Source organism: Pleurodeles waltl, chromosome 1_1, assembly GCF_031143425.1.
Source record: "Pleurodeles waltl isolate 20211129_DDA chromosome 1_1, aPleWal1.hap1.20221129, whole genome shotgun sequence".
Classification (NCBI taxonomy): domain Eukaryota; kingdom Metazoa; phylum Chordata; class Amphibia; order Caudata; family Salamandridae; genus Pleurodeles; species Pleurodeles waltl.
Window position 1 is genome coordinate 948,904,354 of NC_090436.1, and position 19,953 is coordinate 948,924,306.

Here is a 19,953-nt window from a genome sequence, read left to right on the forward strand (position 1 = left end):
TTGAGAGGTAGAAGGTTCACAAAATCACTACTGCTCACCTTGGCATTTTGGTGAAGTGACATTGATGCTAATATCACATTTGGTTAATTTGCAAGTCAAGTAAATAGACATGCTTCACACAAAACATTCATACTTTGCAAAAATAGTTCAGAAACGAAGCAGACTTGGTTCATGTAGTCACTGGTGGATATTCTACACAACAATTTGATGAATGGTTTTCTGGCCTCAAGGCAAGTCACCATTTTTATTGTCAGCCAGTGAATAGGTCTCAGTTATTCACAAATGAATCTTAGAAAAATGTAACACCTGCCTGAAATAGTCATATTTTCTGTACATGTAATTACTGGTAATTCACAAAGCTAAGAATGTCTAAGATACATGTGCAAAAGTTCACATAGAAAAAAGCTTTTAGGTTTTCCACACCAAGGTTTTCTCCATGTGTGTAAATTGTAAAGATTATGCATGCATTACTGTGATGGGCCACACGGCTAGAAGACCAGCAAACATTGTGAGAAAGCAGTAGTTCACTCCTGACCAGTGGTCCAAGCAGTAACATCTTAAGGATTTGTGTAGCACTGGTTAAGATATTTTGGGGCCCCTTGTTTGGAGCAACTTCGAATGTATTACCTGTTTTCGGCTCATTGAAGCCCTTATCATACTAAACAATTAATACCAAGCATTTGCAATGCAATAAGTCTCGCATTTTCTTGAGTTGGAGCTATTGGCATTGTAAATTCAGAACTGGACTTTTCTTGCCACATAAATTGGTCAACCCTGTCTCATAATTTTGTCTTTTCCAGTCATGTTTTGGTGGTCACTGGCGGCTACTGACATCAGAAATCACAAGCCCTTGAGAAGAGATGAGAAGACTCATCTTCTGATGATTACAACACTACCTCAAGTTTTGTAAACATCTGAACAGAAATTGGAAAATAAGGCTGGAAAAGTATTTTATTTTTATTTTAACAGAATGAAAAGTCTTGCAAGCATTCTTGTCAAGGAGCAGAGCAGCCTGAGAAGATTTATGGCCCCAATAAAGGAGATACGCAATGTCCTGTGTGGGATGTCATGAGTGCTGGCAGGGAGGGGCCCTGGAAAGAGAGACTTCGAGATGTGAGGCTTAGTAAGTTTCACATCATTGCTTCTAGGTTTAGCTGCATTCTACCAGAAAGGGCATATTGTGGCTTTCATGAGCAGTGAGCTAAATGACCAGGTGTTTCTTTTGTAAAATAAGCTTATTTTAGGAGCTAGAGGTAAACGAAGACAGCACTGGAATACAGCCAAAACAAATGTAAGTGACATTGGAGGAGATGGAAGGAACGAAATGCTGCAATAAAACTCAGGCAACTACCAGCCTAAAACCCTCTCAGTGAAAGGGGAGCCCTAAAGAAATAACAAATATAGTCTGCACAGCAACAGATAAAGAAGCCAAAGTGGAATAATAGAAAAGTTGGTCACTGCTCTGAAACAGAAAAAGGAGGGACTGAAAGGAAGAACTGAACACTAGCGAGCAAGATTTTTAAAGGACACTGCAACCAACAAATGAAATCGCTTTGAGCCATTGTAAGTATTCTAAAAGGATACACGAAGTTGAACACTTACGCTGGACCTAAAAACAGTGCACACAAAAACAGTTGAAATCTCTAGCTATCAGGTACTCACAAACGGAATAGCATGGAAATAGGGCTAAACAAGCATTTAGAAAACAATTTATTTTTGTGCTTGAATCTAGATTTTTTTTTACTGGTAACAGAACATTTTATATTACAGTTAGGCTCATATTTTTACTCTGTTTGCGCCGGATTTGCGTCATTTTCTTTTGACGCAATTTCGGCCCAAACTTAACTTCATATTTATATATTGGCGCTGGACCCGTCCAGCACCAAATTTACGGAGTTTGAGTCATTTTCTGTCCGTGAAAACCTACCTTGCGCTAATGACATGCAAGAAAGGCATTCCCGTGCAAAAAATGCAATGTGTGGAATGTTTGATGAAATAAAACATTTCTCAATGATAGCATCTGCTTCAAGAAGCATTCTTTTTTTATGCAGATCCTGGCCTAGCTATCTTTGTAGATTTGGCTAGGTGTCAAATACTTTAACTGCCTGTTCTAATCTGCCCAAGTTACTCCTAAGTAACATTACTCCTTTGATGCAAAGTTGTACAAAGCAATGCAGTCTATTATTTGCTTTGAGAAAAAGGTACCCTCCCACCACAAAATACCTTTTGCGCTGCAATTTAAAATATCTTTGCAAGAGTTTGTGCTGCTTTCCGTCATAGCATGATTTTGCCCTGGCTCAAACCTTTAATAAAGTTGTCTCTGAGTTTTTGTTCAGCAGTCTAAGCTATCAAACAAGTAAACGAAGCTGTTTTGGTAGTTGTTTAGACTGCCCAACCTACCTTACGAGGTGGCCCCTTCAAAAGTAGAGGCCCTGGGCCCTAGGTAAGTCCCTGCTTTGCCCATGCCTTAAAACATCTCTGATTAATCCATCTGGGTCTTCTCCTTTTTAACATTGCTCTTAGGAGTATAACTTTATATCAGGCCGAAAAAACCCACACTGACTTAGGTAACTTCGAAATGACTGCTTTCAAGACCAAAAGTAGCGTGGTTATGCTATGTTTGTGAGAACTACATGCAATGATCAATAACAATAAAGTAAAGCGTGAAATATGCAAACATTGTTCTCTCATCACTTTATCGTATAAATGCATTGTATTCCTTTTCGCTCAATGCATTTGGATCTAAAAGTCAGGTGGGTGGATTTTGCCCTCACCTGGTTGTACTGTGGTCACTCCTCTTCCAACGCTCTCAACAATCCCAGCTGCTTCATGGCCCAATATGATTGGAAATTTTGTGTCACTTACTAGACCTTTGAGCACGTGATCATCTGAGCGGCAGATTCCAGAGGCTAAAATCTGTCAATGGAAATTTTGTGTCACTTACTAGACCTTTGAGCACGTGATCATCTGAGCGGCAGATTCCAGAGGCTAAAATCTGTCAAGGTATATTCAAAGAAAGTTAACACTATATAAATATATATGAATGTATGATATTGAATGTCAAGAACACAAAATTATGGCAGGGTGCAAAGCCAGTCTTCTTGGGCCTGTAGTACACAGTTTTATCAGAGAATACATTCTATCTGCTAAACTCAATGGAGGGACAATGGTATGAAGGATGGGGTGAAGTATCATTTTTGGGCATGCTTGTGATGATATTGCCCCAGCTAGATGTAAAAACGCCCCAGCATGCAGAAAATCTGAAGCTGTGGTCCAAACCAAACCTACACTGACTGATCTCTCTGTAAATGTGTGGTCTGCTGTCACAATATCAAGATTTACATGTCGACCTGACAAAATTACAAACGATATGCTTTATATCAGCAAATTGAGATTGGCAACTTTTGTGCCGCTTTTGATTTACCCCAATGAAATGTACATAACAAACTGGAAATGCATTTTTTTCAACTGAAACAGAATTATTTGTACTGTTTTATCAAACAATAATGAATAGTTTGAGAGAAATGCGAATGCAATACAGAACTTATTTGAATAAATGACAATCAAGCAACATTAGGAGAAATAGCGATGAAAAAACTCCAATATCATGAAAAAGTCCTTTCACTGGGAGAAAATTCCAAAAATTTGATTTTCTTTTCGAAAATGAAAAATGATGTGCTCCCCTCGCCATGTGAGTCATATCCCATGGCTAGGGTGGGCATTATTATCATTTTACTGTCTCTAACCACAATTTACCTGGCGGTTACAGTCAGTAAAAAATGGCTATCTCACCGCCCAACCTGATTGGGTGGGTGGACTTGTAGCTATTTCTCTAGGTTTGGGTATGGAGGTAAGGTGTAGTCACAGCTGCAGTCAAACCTATGGTCCGCCCGCTACTAAATTGATCGGTCGGACTATTATTTTGGCTGTGGGTATACAAACCTCTGACATATAAATTACGCCCTCCATATACTCTGTATGAATGGTTGATGTGGTTGCATTAGTTAGCTATTATCGCAAACCTGGGTAATGTGCCTGCCGTTCTTCTGATTTCGCCGTGTTTTATGCTTGTGGTCACATTTCTGCTAGGAAATGATTAAGGTTGATAACATGTAAAAAGTTGTTGCCAACTTCGACCAAAAAGGCTCCTCGTGAAATAAATGGGAAACGGGCGAAGGTGGGGAATATTTCAATACAGGACGAGACTATAGTCAACAGATATGGCCATTTTTAAATAATGTTGTTGTCTATCCACTGGTTTAAAAATATGTGAAGTATCGACAAGGAATACTAGAAGCACAACTATTTCATTTCGCTTTCAATTTATTTTGAATTCAATTTACGTTTATTTCTATCAAGGTCATAACACCTAAGTGCAAAACATTACAAAACTTATCAAATTCAAAATGCCGATCAAAGACGTAAAACAAATCACAATACATAATATTTTAAATCCTAGAAGTCAGCAAAAATTCAAATGATTATAGCTAACATAATACACCACAATACAACCTGGGCACATGCTTTTAGCATAGATCCAGATCTAGGACGCCTTGAAATGCTAAAATCATAAAACGCAGCAAGTAAGGCATATGGTCCTTAATTTTATGTGGTTTGACAAATCTTTGAGCTCTCCCTGAGGACTCAACAGAATCATCAATGAGTGAGAAAAGAACATGAGACCTTCCTATTGAAACATAACTTTCTCAACAAGCAAGTTTGCAATACTCCCACGCACTTAATGAAAGAATTAGGCTTTTCACTCAATCAGTTCACTTGAAGCACCCTATGACAGCCTCCTGCCATTCATAGGGGCCCTCTGGTGGTCTTATGGGCACTGTTCCAAACCTAATTACTGCTGGATGTTGCCGAAACCTCTCTATTGTGCGTATTGCACAAAGAAAAACATATATTATGTATCTGTAGACATGAAAGTCTATATGAATTTTAGCCCAAATGATTGGAATACCAAACATACCGAAGAAAATGGAATGCTGCAGGTAGCACTTTAGAAACCTTTCAATTGCATAAATAGTAATTCGCATAAAAGTGTGTTTTTTGTCTTTGATCCTACTCCATCCGGGAGTAAAAGAGAATATGTAATGCAAATCCATCATTATGATCCGAATATAAAATTAAATGTAAGTATGTGACGGGACGGTGCCTCCATTGGGGTGTTGGGGCGTTGTCCCACTCATGTTTTGCCCCTCATTCATGTGAACAACAAACTACTATCATTTGATGAATAATTTTAGTGTCTTCATTAAATTCATTGTGCCAGCAGCAGTCAGTCTTCGCTGCGGGCTGGTTGCATTAGCAATTGAGAGCATCTGAGGAGGGTCCTAAGACAGTGAAGGCCTGACGGAGGTGGGGCTTAAGTATCTTCTTTGAGTTGACTTCTTACAATAATTATAATCATCAGGTAGTGTGCCTGGGCCAATTTAAGCATGTTGGGTTGAAGGACTGCCTATTCCCTGGCCATCCCGACATGCGCACTAGAGGCCTGCTCTCAGTCTCTCCACCTGCGCAACAGTGAGCCAGGGGTGACTCAAAGCCGCAGTCCCTGGTCTCAGTATGAGCATAGAGATCGCGTGTCCAAGCCAGGCTCTGGTGTAGCAGCAAGAGCAGCATCTGGATTGGCTTAGAGACGCCGGTGCGGTGTGTTGGTTACCAGGCAGGGCCTCTGTTAGACTGTGTTGTGCACGTGATGTGGGTGAGGCAGTGCGGGGGGTGAGAGGAGGCTGCCTCTCTCTCCCCTTTTTATGCGGCATGAACAGAGACAGACGCGTTCTTGTTTGCAGAGTTACAGGCCTATCTGCTTATGGCATGGATTTGAGATTCCACAGCACTGCAGGTAAGCAAGTTTAATGTTATTGAGTTGGCTGTAGAAAATACACAATGCCAAACAAACTATCTTGTGCCTATGAGGACACTTGAAAGGGTTGCTACGAATTATCCTACAACACAGCATTTGGCCCATGTTGTAGTCTATCCTATTGGATGAAGTTGTTTCTGTGCTTGGTTCATTATAACATGCGGTGTTGGATGGCAGTGTAAAAGTTGTGTGTAATTTTGACACTCTCTGTGTCCTGCTTTGAATTGACAGACGTCGGATTTCTGCCTTCAGCAGCCACCCCCAACTTTATGGCCAAATAATTCCACCTGGTGACATGTTCAAAATTTCAAACCTACCAAGCAACCCTGCTTTAAGAGGCCCCACTTGCTGCATGAAGCCGCAGCTGCGCCCCCGAAAGCATTGCAGCCTTTGGTTTTTCGTGTTGAATTTTCATGCCCCCATAATTTCCATGCGTCTTGGGAGTTCTAGGAACTACATTAGGCGCAGCTCCTCTGCTAGGGTGGAGGAGCGTCACCCCCCTGCAAGCATCAGCAGCTAACCTTTTACTAAAACACAATTATGAACTATGTTTATTATTGTTCTTTGGTAAAAGGGGCGGGCCATAGGCTATGATGAGCACTGAGGGGAAGTGCCCAGTGCACATGTCTGTTTGGCCAGCCGTCTCGGGCTGGCCAAACACACATGCGCAGTAGGTTCTCTCCAGCCTGGCACTGTGTTGCCAGGCTGCAGAGAGCAGGCACAGGCTCCCAGTCTTCCTAGGAACACCCTGGCTGGGTGCTCCCAGCCAATCTTAACGATGCTATGAGCAGCGTCAGGACTGGCCACAGGGCAGACTGCGAGCCTGTGCCTGTAGCCTGCCTGCAGAAGAGGTACTGAGCGGTGGTGATGGCTGCAGTGATGATACAGGTAATTGTTTTTTTATTAATTCCCTCTACCCACGCCGCCCAGCCCCTATTTAGCACTGCAAGCCGCCCCTGCACTACATGCATAATTGTTGAAGGCAACAACTGCAATTGTGATTACATTCTGCTCTGAAAGCCACAGGCAGTATTTAGGGATGTGTGAGTAGAAAACGAAGTGCTCTCAGATACAAGAGAAAAGTACTAAAAGGGTCTAAGGACTCACGTTTTGTGAAGATATTTGGCGTCATGCACAGCCTCTAAGCTGCATCGGTGGATTTAGTGCAAACAGCTGCTCCAAACATGGCATCAAGATCTGAAAGTAACAAAGAGCCAGCACTAAAATATATGCTTCATGGTGGTTATCACTAGTGCATGATGGTAAAATGAATTAAGTAGCAGGAAAGTTTATGATGCTTTGTCTTTGTGAGGGTCACCAGAGAAACAGCAGAGTTGATAGTTATGAGGCTTCTATTAGAGCACAAAGGGAAGAGACGATTCGCAAAGTCGTGCTTTAAAACAGCGGTGGCAGTTGAAGATGGTAAACTTGCAAGTGTGTATAGTGCGAGCACTGACACAGGTACAATCATGCGGACAGTGTCATGAGTCAAGTCCGTAGAATGAAGTCTGTCTCAGTCAGTCTGTGGGCCTTTGAAATTCCAATCTCTTCTTCGCTATCCTGTCTGTAAAATCATTGCTGAGTTACACCACTTGATTGACATAGAAAGCGACATGCATGGGCTGCCATTTCCACGTCCCATCTTCGGGTTGTTTTGTGATATTTTGATGTTGCAATGCAATTTACTTTGTGTAGTCCATGGACAGTACTAATCGGCAGGCTTTCAAAACGCCACGAGGTACCATTGTTTCGTGCCTACGTGCAGGCGCGGAAATCTGCAACAGGCCCAACTAGAAGACTAGAAGTAAAATTATAGTTCTTCTCCCGGACTTCGTGAAAACACCGCTAGGATTTCAAATCCCGGCTGGCTCCATGCATGGGCTCTTAGAGCCAAGACAGACTCTTAGTTTAGCTCTGACTCAGTTGTCCCTGTTAATTTGTTGGCTCGCCCACCTCGAACTGTAATTTAATTTTATATAGCGCTAACTACTCTTGACACCCTTGAGGCTTATGACATCATTTGCATCTGTAACCACCAACGGTATAGTGTTTAGTGTCAACCTTGGTTCAATTACACATCAGTTTATTCCAACTTCGACACTGCAAATAAATTGAAAAAAGAATCACACGTCATGCTTCATATGAGGAATGAATCAACATCAAAATATTATTTGATTAAAAATCACATCAAAAGTGCATAAGAATTTCCCAACATGTTGAAAGGAGGGGCTAATATGCAGAAAACTAAGGTGCAAAAAAGCATCCTTGTACACAGCAAGGTCATCATAAATCCTATGAAATTTTGTGAATTTTCCAACTAACATTAATGAAATTACACTTTTAAAGAGACATGTGGTTTACTGGTATCTTGCATAGCTTTTTAACCGCAATGCATTTCCTTGGTGCAGACTGTTCCAGCTTTTTAGGGCAGAGTGAGCAAGTGCTCCAGCCTGCTGTAATCTCTTTGTGGGCTTTTAACCATGCCCACCGCACGCCTATCAGTTTTGTTGGTTCGTGGACTTACCTCTCCCGGCGCTAGTGGACAGGAGGCCCCGCCACAGGACCAACAGGCCACCAGCACCCCACCCCTTGCAGAAGGAGAATCAGGCAAAAGACAGAGAACATTGCCAAGACCTCTGCCAGGAAATAGGGCTCTCCTGATAGTCACCCTTCTGACCCACTCTGTTACCCTGTCCACCTTGAACTGCCATTGCTCCACTTTCTATTCAGAGGAAGAAGATGTGGACAGCAGAACAAATATAATACAGCAGTACTTCCAGTGACACACAGGTAAGAGACTGTAACTCTACTTAACATTTCAGTAATCTGTTGGGTATTGTACAAGGCAGCCTCTTACCCTATGTGGCCACTGACTGTTCCCTTTGGACTCTCTGTTTTCAGATCTCTGTGCCCCATTCTGGCTCCTGCTATATGTACTGCTGCCCACCAAAGGTAATCCTGTTGTATATTTCACTGTACATACACATTGCAATGCATTGATAATGTTGTACTAATACATTTGTGAATCATTAGACTGACTCCAGATTGGTATTTGTTTCAAGGGTGTTTATTTAGGTGCTAATAAGTATAGGGGTATGTGCAAGGGGCTAGGGTGATGGTGGAGGAAAGTCCAGGGTAGAGTCCAGTCTCTTGGTAACACAGGTACATTGTCACCATCCACAGGCTCCACAGCTGCCACAAGACCATCTCCAGGCGCATCCTCCTGCAGAAAAGGCACCTGGCGTCTCAAGGCCAGGTTGTGCAACATACAGCATGCCACGATGATCTGGCACACGTTCTTGGGTGAGTAGTACAGGGATCCACCTGTCATATGGAGGCACCGGAACCTGGCCTTCAGGAGGCCGAAGGTCCTTTCTATAATCCTCCTTGTACGCCCATGTGCTTCATTGTAACGTTCCTCAGCCCTTGTCCTGGGATTCCTCACTGGGGTCAGTAGCCATGAGAGTTGGGGTAACCATAGTCACCTGTAAACATAGGGGGACAACTGTTAGACACACACTAACCCTTAGGGGGAATCCCATACCCAGACATCAACATATACTCGGTGGGAACCTTTGGCTCACTAATTAGCCACACCCGGTGCCTCTGGAGTTGGTCTATCATATATGGGATGCTGCTATTCCTCAAGATAAAGGCGTCATGTACAGAGCCAGGATATTTGGCATTCACATGGGAGATGTACTTGTCCGCCAAACACACCATCTGCACATTCATCGAGTGATAGCTTTTTCTATTCCTGTAAACCTGTTCATTTATTGGGGGGGGTGGGGACAAATGCTATATGTGTACCATCAATGGCACCAATGACGTTGGGGATATGCCCCAGGGCATAAAAGTCAGCCATCACTGTGGCCAAATCCTCCACTTGGGGGAACATGATGTAGCTGTGCATGTGTTTCAGCAGGGCAGACAACACTCTGGTCAACACGTTGGAGAACATTGGCTGAGACCTCCCTGATGTTATGGCCACTGTTGTTTGGAAGGAACCACTTGCCAGGAAATGGAGCACTGACAGGACCTGCATGAGAGGGAGGATTCCTGGGGGTTGGTGGATAGCTGACATCAGGTCTGGCTCCAATTGGACACACAGTTCTAGGATTGTGGCACGATCAAGTCTGTATGTGATGATAATGTGTCTGTCCTCCATTGTCGCAAGGTCCACCAGGGGTCTGTACACCGGAGGATGCCGCCATCTCATATTCTGCCTCAGCGGTTGAAGCCTATGGAAGAGAACGGTGAGCAGAGGGTCATATTTCCACATCTATTGCACTAATGTTGATTAATTTACTTTACAGAAGCAGTATGTGAAGTTGAGAGTCAGTTGATGTGCCAATGGCCCTGTGTCTAGCCTCCCCCCTACAACTTCCTCTACCCAGACCCAATCCCCTCAACCTCAGCCTATCCCAAGCACACCTTCAGACCAGCATTCACCCAAATCACCACACAAAAGTGGCTCAGGCAAACATGAGCACCACACTTCATCTCACAGGCACTCACACAAGCACTATGCCCATGCAAACACACCAACATCCACTGCCTCCACTGTGTCCCCCTCCTCCTCATCATCCACCTCCCTCCCTGTAGCGTCTCCATTCACACCTGCATGCACTACATCTTCATACACTACATCCATCACCAGCACGCCCATCACAACACAGCCCTCACGAGCAGTCACCACCTCCACAACCATGCACACATCCCCTGTGACCTCTCCCAGTGTGTCTGTGACCGCTCCTCCCAAAGTACACAAACGCAAGCACCCACCCACCCAACAGCCATCCACCTCACAAAAGCATCCAGCTCATGCACATTCACCCAAACTCAGCAGAGAGCCAACTCCTACAACCACTCCCTCTTCCTCCACTCTCAAACCCTCTCCATCTTCCTGTCCCAGTGTGATTAAAACACTGTTCCTGGTTAACACTGATCTCTTCCCTACGCCCCCGTCTTTCCCCTCGGGCCAGGGTATCCAGATCCCAGGCCAGCACCTCAGCCACCAAGTCGGCGGACGCTGTGGTACCTGCAGCTCCCAGAGGATCGAAGGGGGTACCCGTCAGGCCAGGCAGTGTGCCACCGACCCCTGCTAAGAACCAACCCATTCGTCCACCTGCCAAGGTGAAGAAGGGGCCAGCATGCAGCATGGCCAAGGAGCATGACCCACCCAGCAAGGCCTCCTCCAAAACTCCAGCTGCCAGTGCCAAGGTCTCAGCAGCATCTGCCAAGGTGAGGAAGGGGCAGAAAAGCCAAGGCAAGGCACTTCAGGCCTCGGAGGCTCCAGGTGAGGGCCTGGTGCCCACCATCAGAACCGACAGCCGTGCCACCTGTACCGCGGCAAGCACCACCACAAGCATCACCACAAGCACCTCCAACGCCACCTGCCCCACCGCTGCCACAACAACTGTCAGCAGCATCCCCAGTGGGCAGCCGTCTGAGGCTGCAGGAGACGGGCTGGTGCCACTCTCCACCACTACCAGCACCTGCACCAAGGCCAGCACCGCCAGCATCCCTGCCGCAGGCACCGCTGCAAGCACCGCCACCTGCACCACCACCTGCCCCGTGGCTGCCACAACAAATGTCAGCAGCAGCATCCCCAGTGGCCAGCCGTCCGAGGCTGCAGGAAACAGCCTGAGCCACCCACCACCACTGGAAGCACCCCCACCAGCACCGGCACTACCACCAGTTTGCAGCCTTAGTTGCCGCAGGATGGAGTTTGGGCCTGCCTCCATGGAGTATCATGCTACATGTTCCCTGCAAATCCCGTGCCTCAGACACCCAGGTGGGGGAATGTGAACTGCCACAACCCAAGTGCTGCATCACTGGGCACAAAGCCCCCTCCAGAACCAGTGGAGAAATGCATCCACTCACCCAATCCTTGGCAGGATGAAGCACACTGGGCACAAAGCCCCCTCCAGAACCAGTGGAGAAAGGCATCCACTCACCCTATCCTTGGCAGGGTGAAGCACACTGGGCACAATGCCCCCCCCCCAGAACCAGTAAAGAAAGGCATCCACTCACCCTATCCTTGCCAGGATGAAACACACTGAGCAGAAAGCCCCCTCCAGAACCAGTGGAGAAAGGCATCCACTCACCCAATCCTTGGCAGGATGAAGCACCGTCGGTACAAAGCTCCCTCCAGAACTAGTGGAGAAAGGAATCCACTCACCCTATCCTTGGCAGGATGAAGCACACTGGGCACAATGTCCCCTCCAGAACCAGTGGAGAAAGGCATCCACTCACCTTATCCTAGCTAGGATGAAGCACACTGGGCACAAAGCCCCCTCCAGAAAAAGTGGAGAAAGGCATCCACTCACCCAATCCTTGGCAGGGTGAAGTACACTGGGCACAAAGCCCCCTCCAGAACCAGTGGAGAAATGCATCCACTCACCCAATCTTCCACAGGATGAAGCACACTGGGAACAAATCCCCCTCCAGAACCAGTGGAGAAAGGCATCCACTCACCCAATCCTTGGCAGGATGAAGCACATTGGGCACAAAGCCCACTCCAGAACCAGTGGAGAAATGCATCCACTTACCCAATCATCCACAGGATGAAGCACACTGGGCACAAAGCCCCCTCTAGAACCAGTGGATAAGCCACCCAGTAGAGAGACTGTGGCCTTGCACTCCCCAGGAGCAAGCAGTGGGCAAACCACCCAGTAGAGAGACTGTGGCCTTGCACTCCCCAGGAGCAAGCAGTGGGCAAACCACTCACTTGAGAGACTGTGGCCTTGCACTCCCAGGACCAATCAGTGGGCAAACCACCCACTTGAGACACTCTGGCCTTGCACTCCCCAAAACCAAGCAGTGGGCAAACTACCCACTTGAGAGACTCTGGCCTTGCACTCCCCAGGACTTAGCAGTGGGCATGGAGCCCCCTCGAGGAGCAGTGGCGTTGTACCATCTTCCGGCTGAAGTGTCCCCCCCTTCCCCGTCCCTCTGAGGTGCCTGTGTGTTTTTGATGCCCCTGCAGTGTTCGCTCCGTATTTAGGCAGGAGTCAAGTGTGGGCTTGGCCCATGATTCTTGGCCCAGTGGGCCACGGACATTTGCAAAGAACAGTGTACGGTCTTCTGTACATATTGTAAATATTTGTATATACTGTTTTTCTATATTCGTTAAGTATATCTGCATATTTCAAAATATCACTGATTTAACTAAATTCCTTTTGTCCTTGCATTCTTCCAGGGGGTAACGGGGTGTAAATGTACGGTTGTTGCATGTGTTTGTGTGTATGTGTAGTGGGTGATGGTGGGGGTGGGGATGTTGCATGTGTGTGTCACTCTCTTTTTCCTTCCCCCCCCCCTGTGTGCTAGGTGCAGTACTCACTGTGGTCGTTGCCACTGCCTTTGATATTCCTCATGTATGAAGAGGTAGACCAGCATCGGCAGGACCTGCAGCTCGGGCTCCATGATGTCCTGGTTCTTCGCTGATTGTCAAGAGGTGAGTGGTTTCCCTTCCAAAGACTGTTTCCGCCGTGTTTTTGATGTCGTTGGTACCGCCCCAGAACAGCTGGCGGGTTGTAATAGGGTGGGCGGTACATTGTCTTCCACCTGTCTGTTGACGGTGACCGCCATGGTGTTTGTTGCTACCGCAGTGGCGGTCGAAGGGTTAAAGTGGCTGTATGTTTTGGCGGTTTCCACCCTGGTCGTGATCCCATTTTTTTTACCGCTGGTCTGTTGGCGGTATTACTGCCACTTTAACACCAACCGCCAGGGTTGTAATGAGGGCCATAATGTAATAATGTAGGAAGGTGGCTTGGTTTGTAGTGGGCACCTAAGGTACTTACACCTTATATCAGGTCCAGTTATCCCTTATTAGTGTAGTGTAGGCAGTGTTCTAGCAGCTTAGGCTGTCTAGAGGTGACTGTAGCAGAGCAGCCAAGTCTGAACTAGGAGACATGCAAAGCTCCTGCAATACCCCTTTAGTTACACAGTACTTATACACAATAAAAGACAATACTCAGTGTTACCAAAAATAAAGGTACTTTCTTTTAGTGACACAAGGCCAAAAATATCTTAGAGGCAATACTCCTTCTGGAGGTAAGTATTATACACAATATATACACTAGGAACCAAAATCAGGTAAGTACACAGAAAGAAAATAGTGCAAACAGTGAAAAACACAATAGATTGCAATAGGCCTAGGGGCAACACAAGCCATATACTAAAATATTGGAATGCAAATAACAAATTCCCCCCTAGGCAAGTGTAGTGTATGGAGGGGCACGGGGAGTGTAAGAAAACACCAAAGGTAAGTAAAATACCCTACCCCATAGCCCAGGAAAAAAGAAGTAAAGTACAGCAACTTCCTCGTGACGAAGAATTATACAAGAACCAAGCAAGACTGCAAGCAACCAGCCATGGATTCCTGGCCCTGAAGACCTGTGGAGAGAGGAGACCAAGTCCAGAAGTTAAAGAAGAGTCCAGGAAGAACAGGAGCCCCTGCCAACCTGGAAGAAGGTGCAAAAGTGGATTCTCCGGTTGGAAGAAAAGTACAGAAATGCACCAAAAGAAGATAGCTGCAGGTTCCTGCTTGGTGCAGGAGATGTCCCAAGTAGAGCCGTTGGATGCAGGCTGTTTACATTGCTGGATTCTGCCAGCAAGCCCTGGTTCAAGAAAATACACGGTTTGCATCAAAGAGGAGCTGCTGGACCCAGGAGGGACATAGGGGTCTCAAATCAGACTAAGGAGACAGAGGGGGTTCTCAGCAATTCAGAGAGCCCTTAGAAGACTAGGCAGCACCCATGGGAAACCCAGAACACGGGGTCAAAGAAGATGCAAAGTGTGGTCAATGGAGCACTACACTGGAGGGTCTCCCGCCACCAGAGAACAACTCGGGGAGCTAAGCATCACAGAATAGAGTGCTGGGGACCTGGGCTACGCTGTGCACAAAGAACTTTTGGAAGAAGTGTACAGAGGCCCAAGGAGCCGCAGAAGAGGCGGTGCACAGGGGTACTGTCACAGCACAGGGGCAAGCTCTTACCGCCACCAAATATGGACAGCTTGACCTTTGGACAGACTGGGTCACTTCTGTCTACCATCTGTGTTCCAGGGATCAGGCTTGTTGCCAGGAGAGGAGTCCCGGAGTACTGGCTGTCATCGCAGAAATGTGCCTGCTGAAGCAGGGAAGTGACTCCGTCACTCCACGGAGATTCCTTTGGTTCTTCTGGTGCAGGATGAAGACAGGCAGTCCTCAAAGCCTGCACACCTAGGACACCGTTGCAATTGCTGGCTGGAGCCGAAGTTGTAGGTCACAGTAGCCTTCCTGGATACTTTGTTACAGTTACAGCGGTACCTGGAGCAGTCTGCAGTTGATCCGACAGTCATAAGCTGAAGCAGAGGATGCAGAGGAGTCTTGCAAACCGAATCTGAGGAAACACCCAATGCCCTGTACCTAGGTACCATATACTAGGGGCTTTTAAGGGGGGGTCCAGTGTGCCAATCAGAATTCGAATCTGGAGTCTCTAAACTGTAGTGAACAATTTGGTAAGTAGAGAGAGCATAAGCACTGGAGTTCTGATCAGGAGAACTTCAGTGACACAGTCAAGCATACTGACAACATATAGGACACAAACTATGAGCACTGGGGTCCTAGCTAGCAGGATCCCAGTGCGACAGGCAAAACGCACTGACAAATAGGTTTTAAACACTGACAAACACTCACAAACAGGCCAAAAGTGGGGGTTAGCCATGCTAGGTTACTTTCTCACAAATAATACAAAATATACACATTTATTCAGAAATGAGTTATGTTTTTCAACCATACCTTATACATAGGCCCTCATTCTAAGTCTGGCGGGCGGCGGAGGCCGCCCGCCAGACTTCCCCCCTCCAAAATACCGCTCCGCGGTCCAGAGACCGCGGAGGGTATTCCAAGTTTTCCCCTGGGCTGGCGGGCGGCCGCCAAAAGCCCGCCCGCCAGCCCAGGGGAAAACAACCTTCCCACGATGAAGCCGGCTCGTAATCGAGCCGGCGGAGTGGGAAGGTGCGACGGGTGCTACTGCACCCGTCGCGTATTTCACTGTCTGCTATGCAGACAGTGAAATACTAGCGGGGCCCTCTTATGGGGGCCCCGCGTCACCCCCTACCGCCATCCTGTTCCTGGCGGGCGAACCGCCAGGAACAGGATGGCGGTAGGGGGTGTCAGAATCCCCAAGGCGGCGCAGCATGCTGCGCCGCCTTGGAGGATTCATTTGGGCAGCGGGAAACTGGTGGGAGACCGCCAGTTGTCCCGGTCTGACCGCGGCGTTACCGCCGCGGTCGGAATGCCCAAGGGAGCACCGCCGGCCTGTCGGCGGTGCTCCCGCCCCCTTTGGCCCTGGCGGTTCTGAACCGCCAGGGTCATAATGAGGCCCATAGTTCTTTGATTATTGACAGGTAACTTTCATATTGTTAAAACACCATGAATACAGTAGAGCAGCTACTTGCAAAGCCATTCTTTAAACTGAGCCATGAAGATAAACTAAGTGTAAAAAGAAATTTGAACCTGACCGACCAGACCTAAAATTACAACAAAGTGCCTAAGACAGAGGGAAACCATACAAACGCACATTTCCAAACTCCTGCTACACAAAAGTTGATTGGCTTACAGGGAATACTTCAACAAATTCTCTTTTCTGCCGCCCCATTTGCCATTTGTCGGATAAAATAAAGAAGCATGCACACTTGAGAATCCACATAGAAAAACTGACAAGACTGGGTATGGTGAGAGACACACCGATTGATACCCACATAAGGGACGCGTACTGAAAATCAATAAAGAAACAGAATGAAACAGTCGATATGAATAGACATATATTGTCAAAAATAATTTATTGTATTTATTTCAATGGTGCTTTTGAACTAGCAATGTTAGGGCATGATGAATCTGAAAGCTCCTCAATTCTGGTATATTCAGAGGCCTCGTGAATTTAATAGAAACCATTGACAGTGAAATGGGAGCACATTTAACAAGTGGCACAGCCTTTAAGGGCACCTCTAAAATTATACAGAATGAACTTCTTAAGTGTGTGCTAGAGATTATAAAAAGCTATACTGTTTAACAGTTGGAAACTACAGACTTTGTGGCTATTCAGGCTGAAGACACCACTGATGTGGCCACTAAAAACAGTCCGTATTAATCTTGTGGTACCTTGACAATGACAGTAAAGTTGTGGAGAGGTTCGGTGGTTTCACACATTTAATAGACTATAGTGCAGAAACCTTTGCTTCAACTATACTCCCTGTACTGAACTTGATTTTCAGGAGCCCCTGAAAGACAATGACCTATTGCACAAACCTACAATGGTGCTTCAGTAATGAGTGGAATTTTTGGTGGAATAAAAATAAAATTAGAGCTGTGTACCCTAATGCCCATTATGTCCACTGTTATGCCCACGAACATAAGCCCTATTATGCAACACGCAGCTGTACGAGGGACACATTTTCTTTTTAGATGTAGCAGGTATGGCAGCATTTTCTTCATGTTCCCCCAAAAGAATAGAAATACTTCAGGACATTGTGGCCAGAAAGCTTCCAAAGGGATCCCCTACTCACTGAACTTTCACATACGCACAATCAACCTAATATATCAATATAGGATTGCTCTTGAGAAGTGTTTCAAATAACTTTATAATTCTGACCATATTTTTCAGATTATAGTTTGTGTTGACTAGTTACAGGTTTTGAAAAACATTAGCCATTTTTTAATTCATACATTTTAAAACATGTGATTTTTGCATTCTATATTTATTTAACCTCTTAGCTGCTGGGCCTTTCCCCCCCCCCCCCAGTGCTGAGCCCTTTTTGGGCTATTGGGGTAGTTTGCGCTTAGGCCTTCATAACTTTTTGTCCACATAAGCTATCCACGCCAAATTCGCGCCCTTTTTTTCCAACATCCTAGGGATTCTAATGGTACCCAGAGTTTGTGGTTTCCCCTGGAGGAGACCAAGAAATTAGCCAAAATACAGTGAAAATGTTGTTTTTTCAAAAAATGGGAAAAAAAGGGCTGCCAAAGAAGGCTTGTGGTTTTTTCCCTGAAAATGGCATCAACAAAGGGTTTCTGATGCTAAAATTACCATCTTCCCACCTTTCAGGAACGGGCAGACTTGAATAAAAAAAACAAATTTTTCAACACAATTTTGGCATTTTACTGGGACATACCCCATTTTTACTAATTTTGGTGCTTTCAGCCTCCTTCCAGTTAGTGACAGGCATGGGTGTGAAACCAATGCTTGAGCCCGGAAAGCTAAGCATTTCTGAAAAGTAGACAAAATTCTGAATTCAGCAAGGGGTCATTTGTGTAGATCCTACAAGCTTTTCCTACAGAAAATAACAGCTGAAATAAAAAATATTGAAAGTGAGCTGAAAAAAACAGCCATTTTTCTCCACGTTTTACTCTTTAACTTTTTCCTGCAATGTCAATTTTTTTAAAGCAATATACCATTACGTGTGCTGGACTCTTCCGGTTGCGAGGATATATAGGGCTTGTAGGTTCATCAAGATCCCAGGTACCGAGACACCTTGCAATGGGTTTTCATTCCATACCGGGTATACAGCAATTTATTTGCTGAAATATAAAGAGTGAAAAATAGGTATCAAGAAAACCTTTGTATTTCCAAAATGGGCATAAGATAAGGTGTTGAGAAGCAGTGGTTATTTGCACATCTCTGAATCCCGGGGTGCCCATACTAGCATGTGAATTACAGGCCATTTCTCAAATAGACATCTTTTTTACACACTGTCTTACATTTGGAAGGAAAAAATGTAGAGAAAGATAAGGGGCAATAACACTTGTTTTGCTATTCTGTGTTCCCCCAAGTCTCCCAATAAAAATGGTACCTCACTTGTGTGGGTAGGCCTAATGCTCGCAACAGGAAACGCAACATGGACACATCACATTTTTACAGTGAAATCTGACGTGTTTTTTGAAAAGTGCCTAGCTGTAGATTTTGGCCTCTAGCTCAGCCGGCACCTAGGGAAGCCTACCAAACCTGTGCATTTTTTAAAACTATACAACTAGGGGAATCCAGGATGGGGTGGCTTGTGGGGCTCTCACCAGGTTCTGTTACCCAGAATCCTTTGCAAACCTCAAAATTTGGCTAAAAAAACACATTTTCCTCACATTTCGGTGACAGAAAGTTTTGGAATCTGAGAGGAGCCACAAATTTCCTTCCACCCAGCGTTCCCCCAAGTCTCCCGATAAAAATGATACCTCACTTGTGTGGGTAGGCCTAGCGCCCGCGACAGGAAACGCCCCAAAACACAAAGTGGACACATCCCATTTTTGGACAGAAAACAGAGGTGTTTTTTGCAAAGTGCCTACCTGTAGATTTTGGCCTCTAGCTCAGCCGGCACCTAGGGAAGCCTACCAAACCTGTGCATTTTTGAAAACTAGACACCTAGGGGAATCCAAGATTGGGTGACTTGTGGGGCTCGGACCAGGTTCTGTTACCCAGAATCCTTTGCAAACCTCAAAATTTGGCTAACAAAACACTTTTTCCTCACATTTCGGTGACAGAAAGTTCTGGAATCTGAGAGGAGCCACAAATTTCCTTCCACCCAGCATTCCCCCAAGACTCCCGATAAAAGTGATACCTCACTTGTGTGGGTAGGCCTAGCGCCCGTGACAGGAAATGCCCTAAAACACAACGTGGACACATCCCATTTTTGGACAGAAAACAGAGGTGTTTTTTTGCAAAGTGCCTACCTGTAGATTTTGGCCTCTAGCTCAGCCGACACCTAGGGAAACTTACCAAACCTGTGCATTTTTTAAAACTAGGCACCTAGGGGAATCCAAGATTGGGTGACTTGTGGGGCTCTGACCAGGTTCTGTTACCCAGAATCCTTTGCAAACCTCATAATTTGGCTAAAAAAACACTTTTTCCTCACATTTTGGTGACAGAAAGTTCTGGAATCTGAGAGGAGCCACAAATTTCCTTCCACCCAGCATTCCCCCAAGTCTCCCGATAAAAGTGATACCTCACTTGTGTGGGTAGGCCTAGAGCCCGTGACAGGAAATGCCCCAAAAACAACGTGGACACATCCCATTTTTGGACAGAAAACAGAGGTGTTTTTTTATT

The 19,953-nt window shown here is 45.8% G+C and overlaps 1 protein-coding gene across 1 annotated transcript in view; it reads right to left on the reverse strand.

Moving 5' to 3' along the window:
* The window catches only part of LOC138304205 (alcohol dehydrogenase 1-like), a 470,989-nt gene that overhangs the window by 427,123 nt on the left and 23,913 nt on the right, over positions 1-19,953 (reverse strand). Inside the window, exon 3 of the mRNA XM_069244108.1 lies at positions 2,775-2,916. Within this exon, the coding sequence (XP_069100209.1) occupies positions 2,775-2,916 (142 nt within the window). The remainder of the gene's footprint in view (positions 1-2,774; positions 2,917-19,953) is intronic.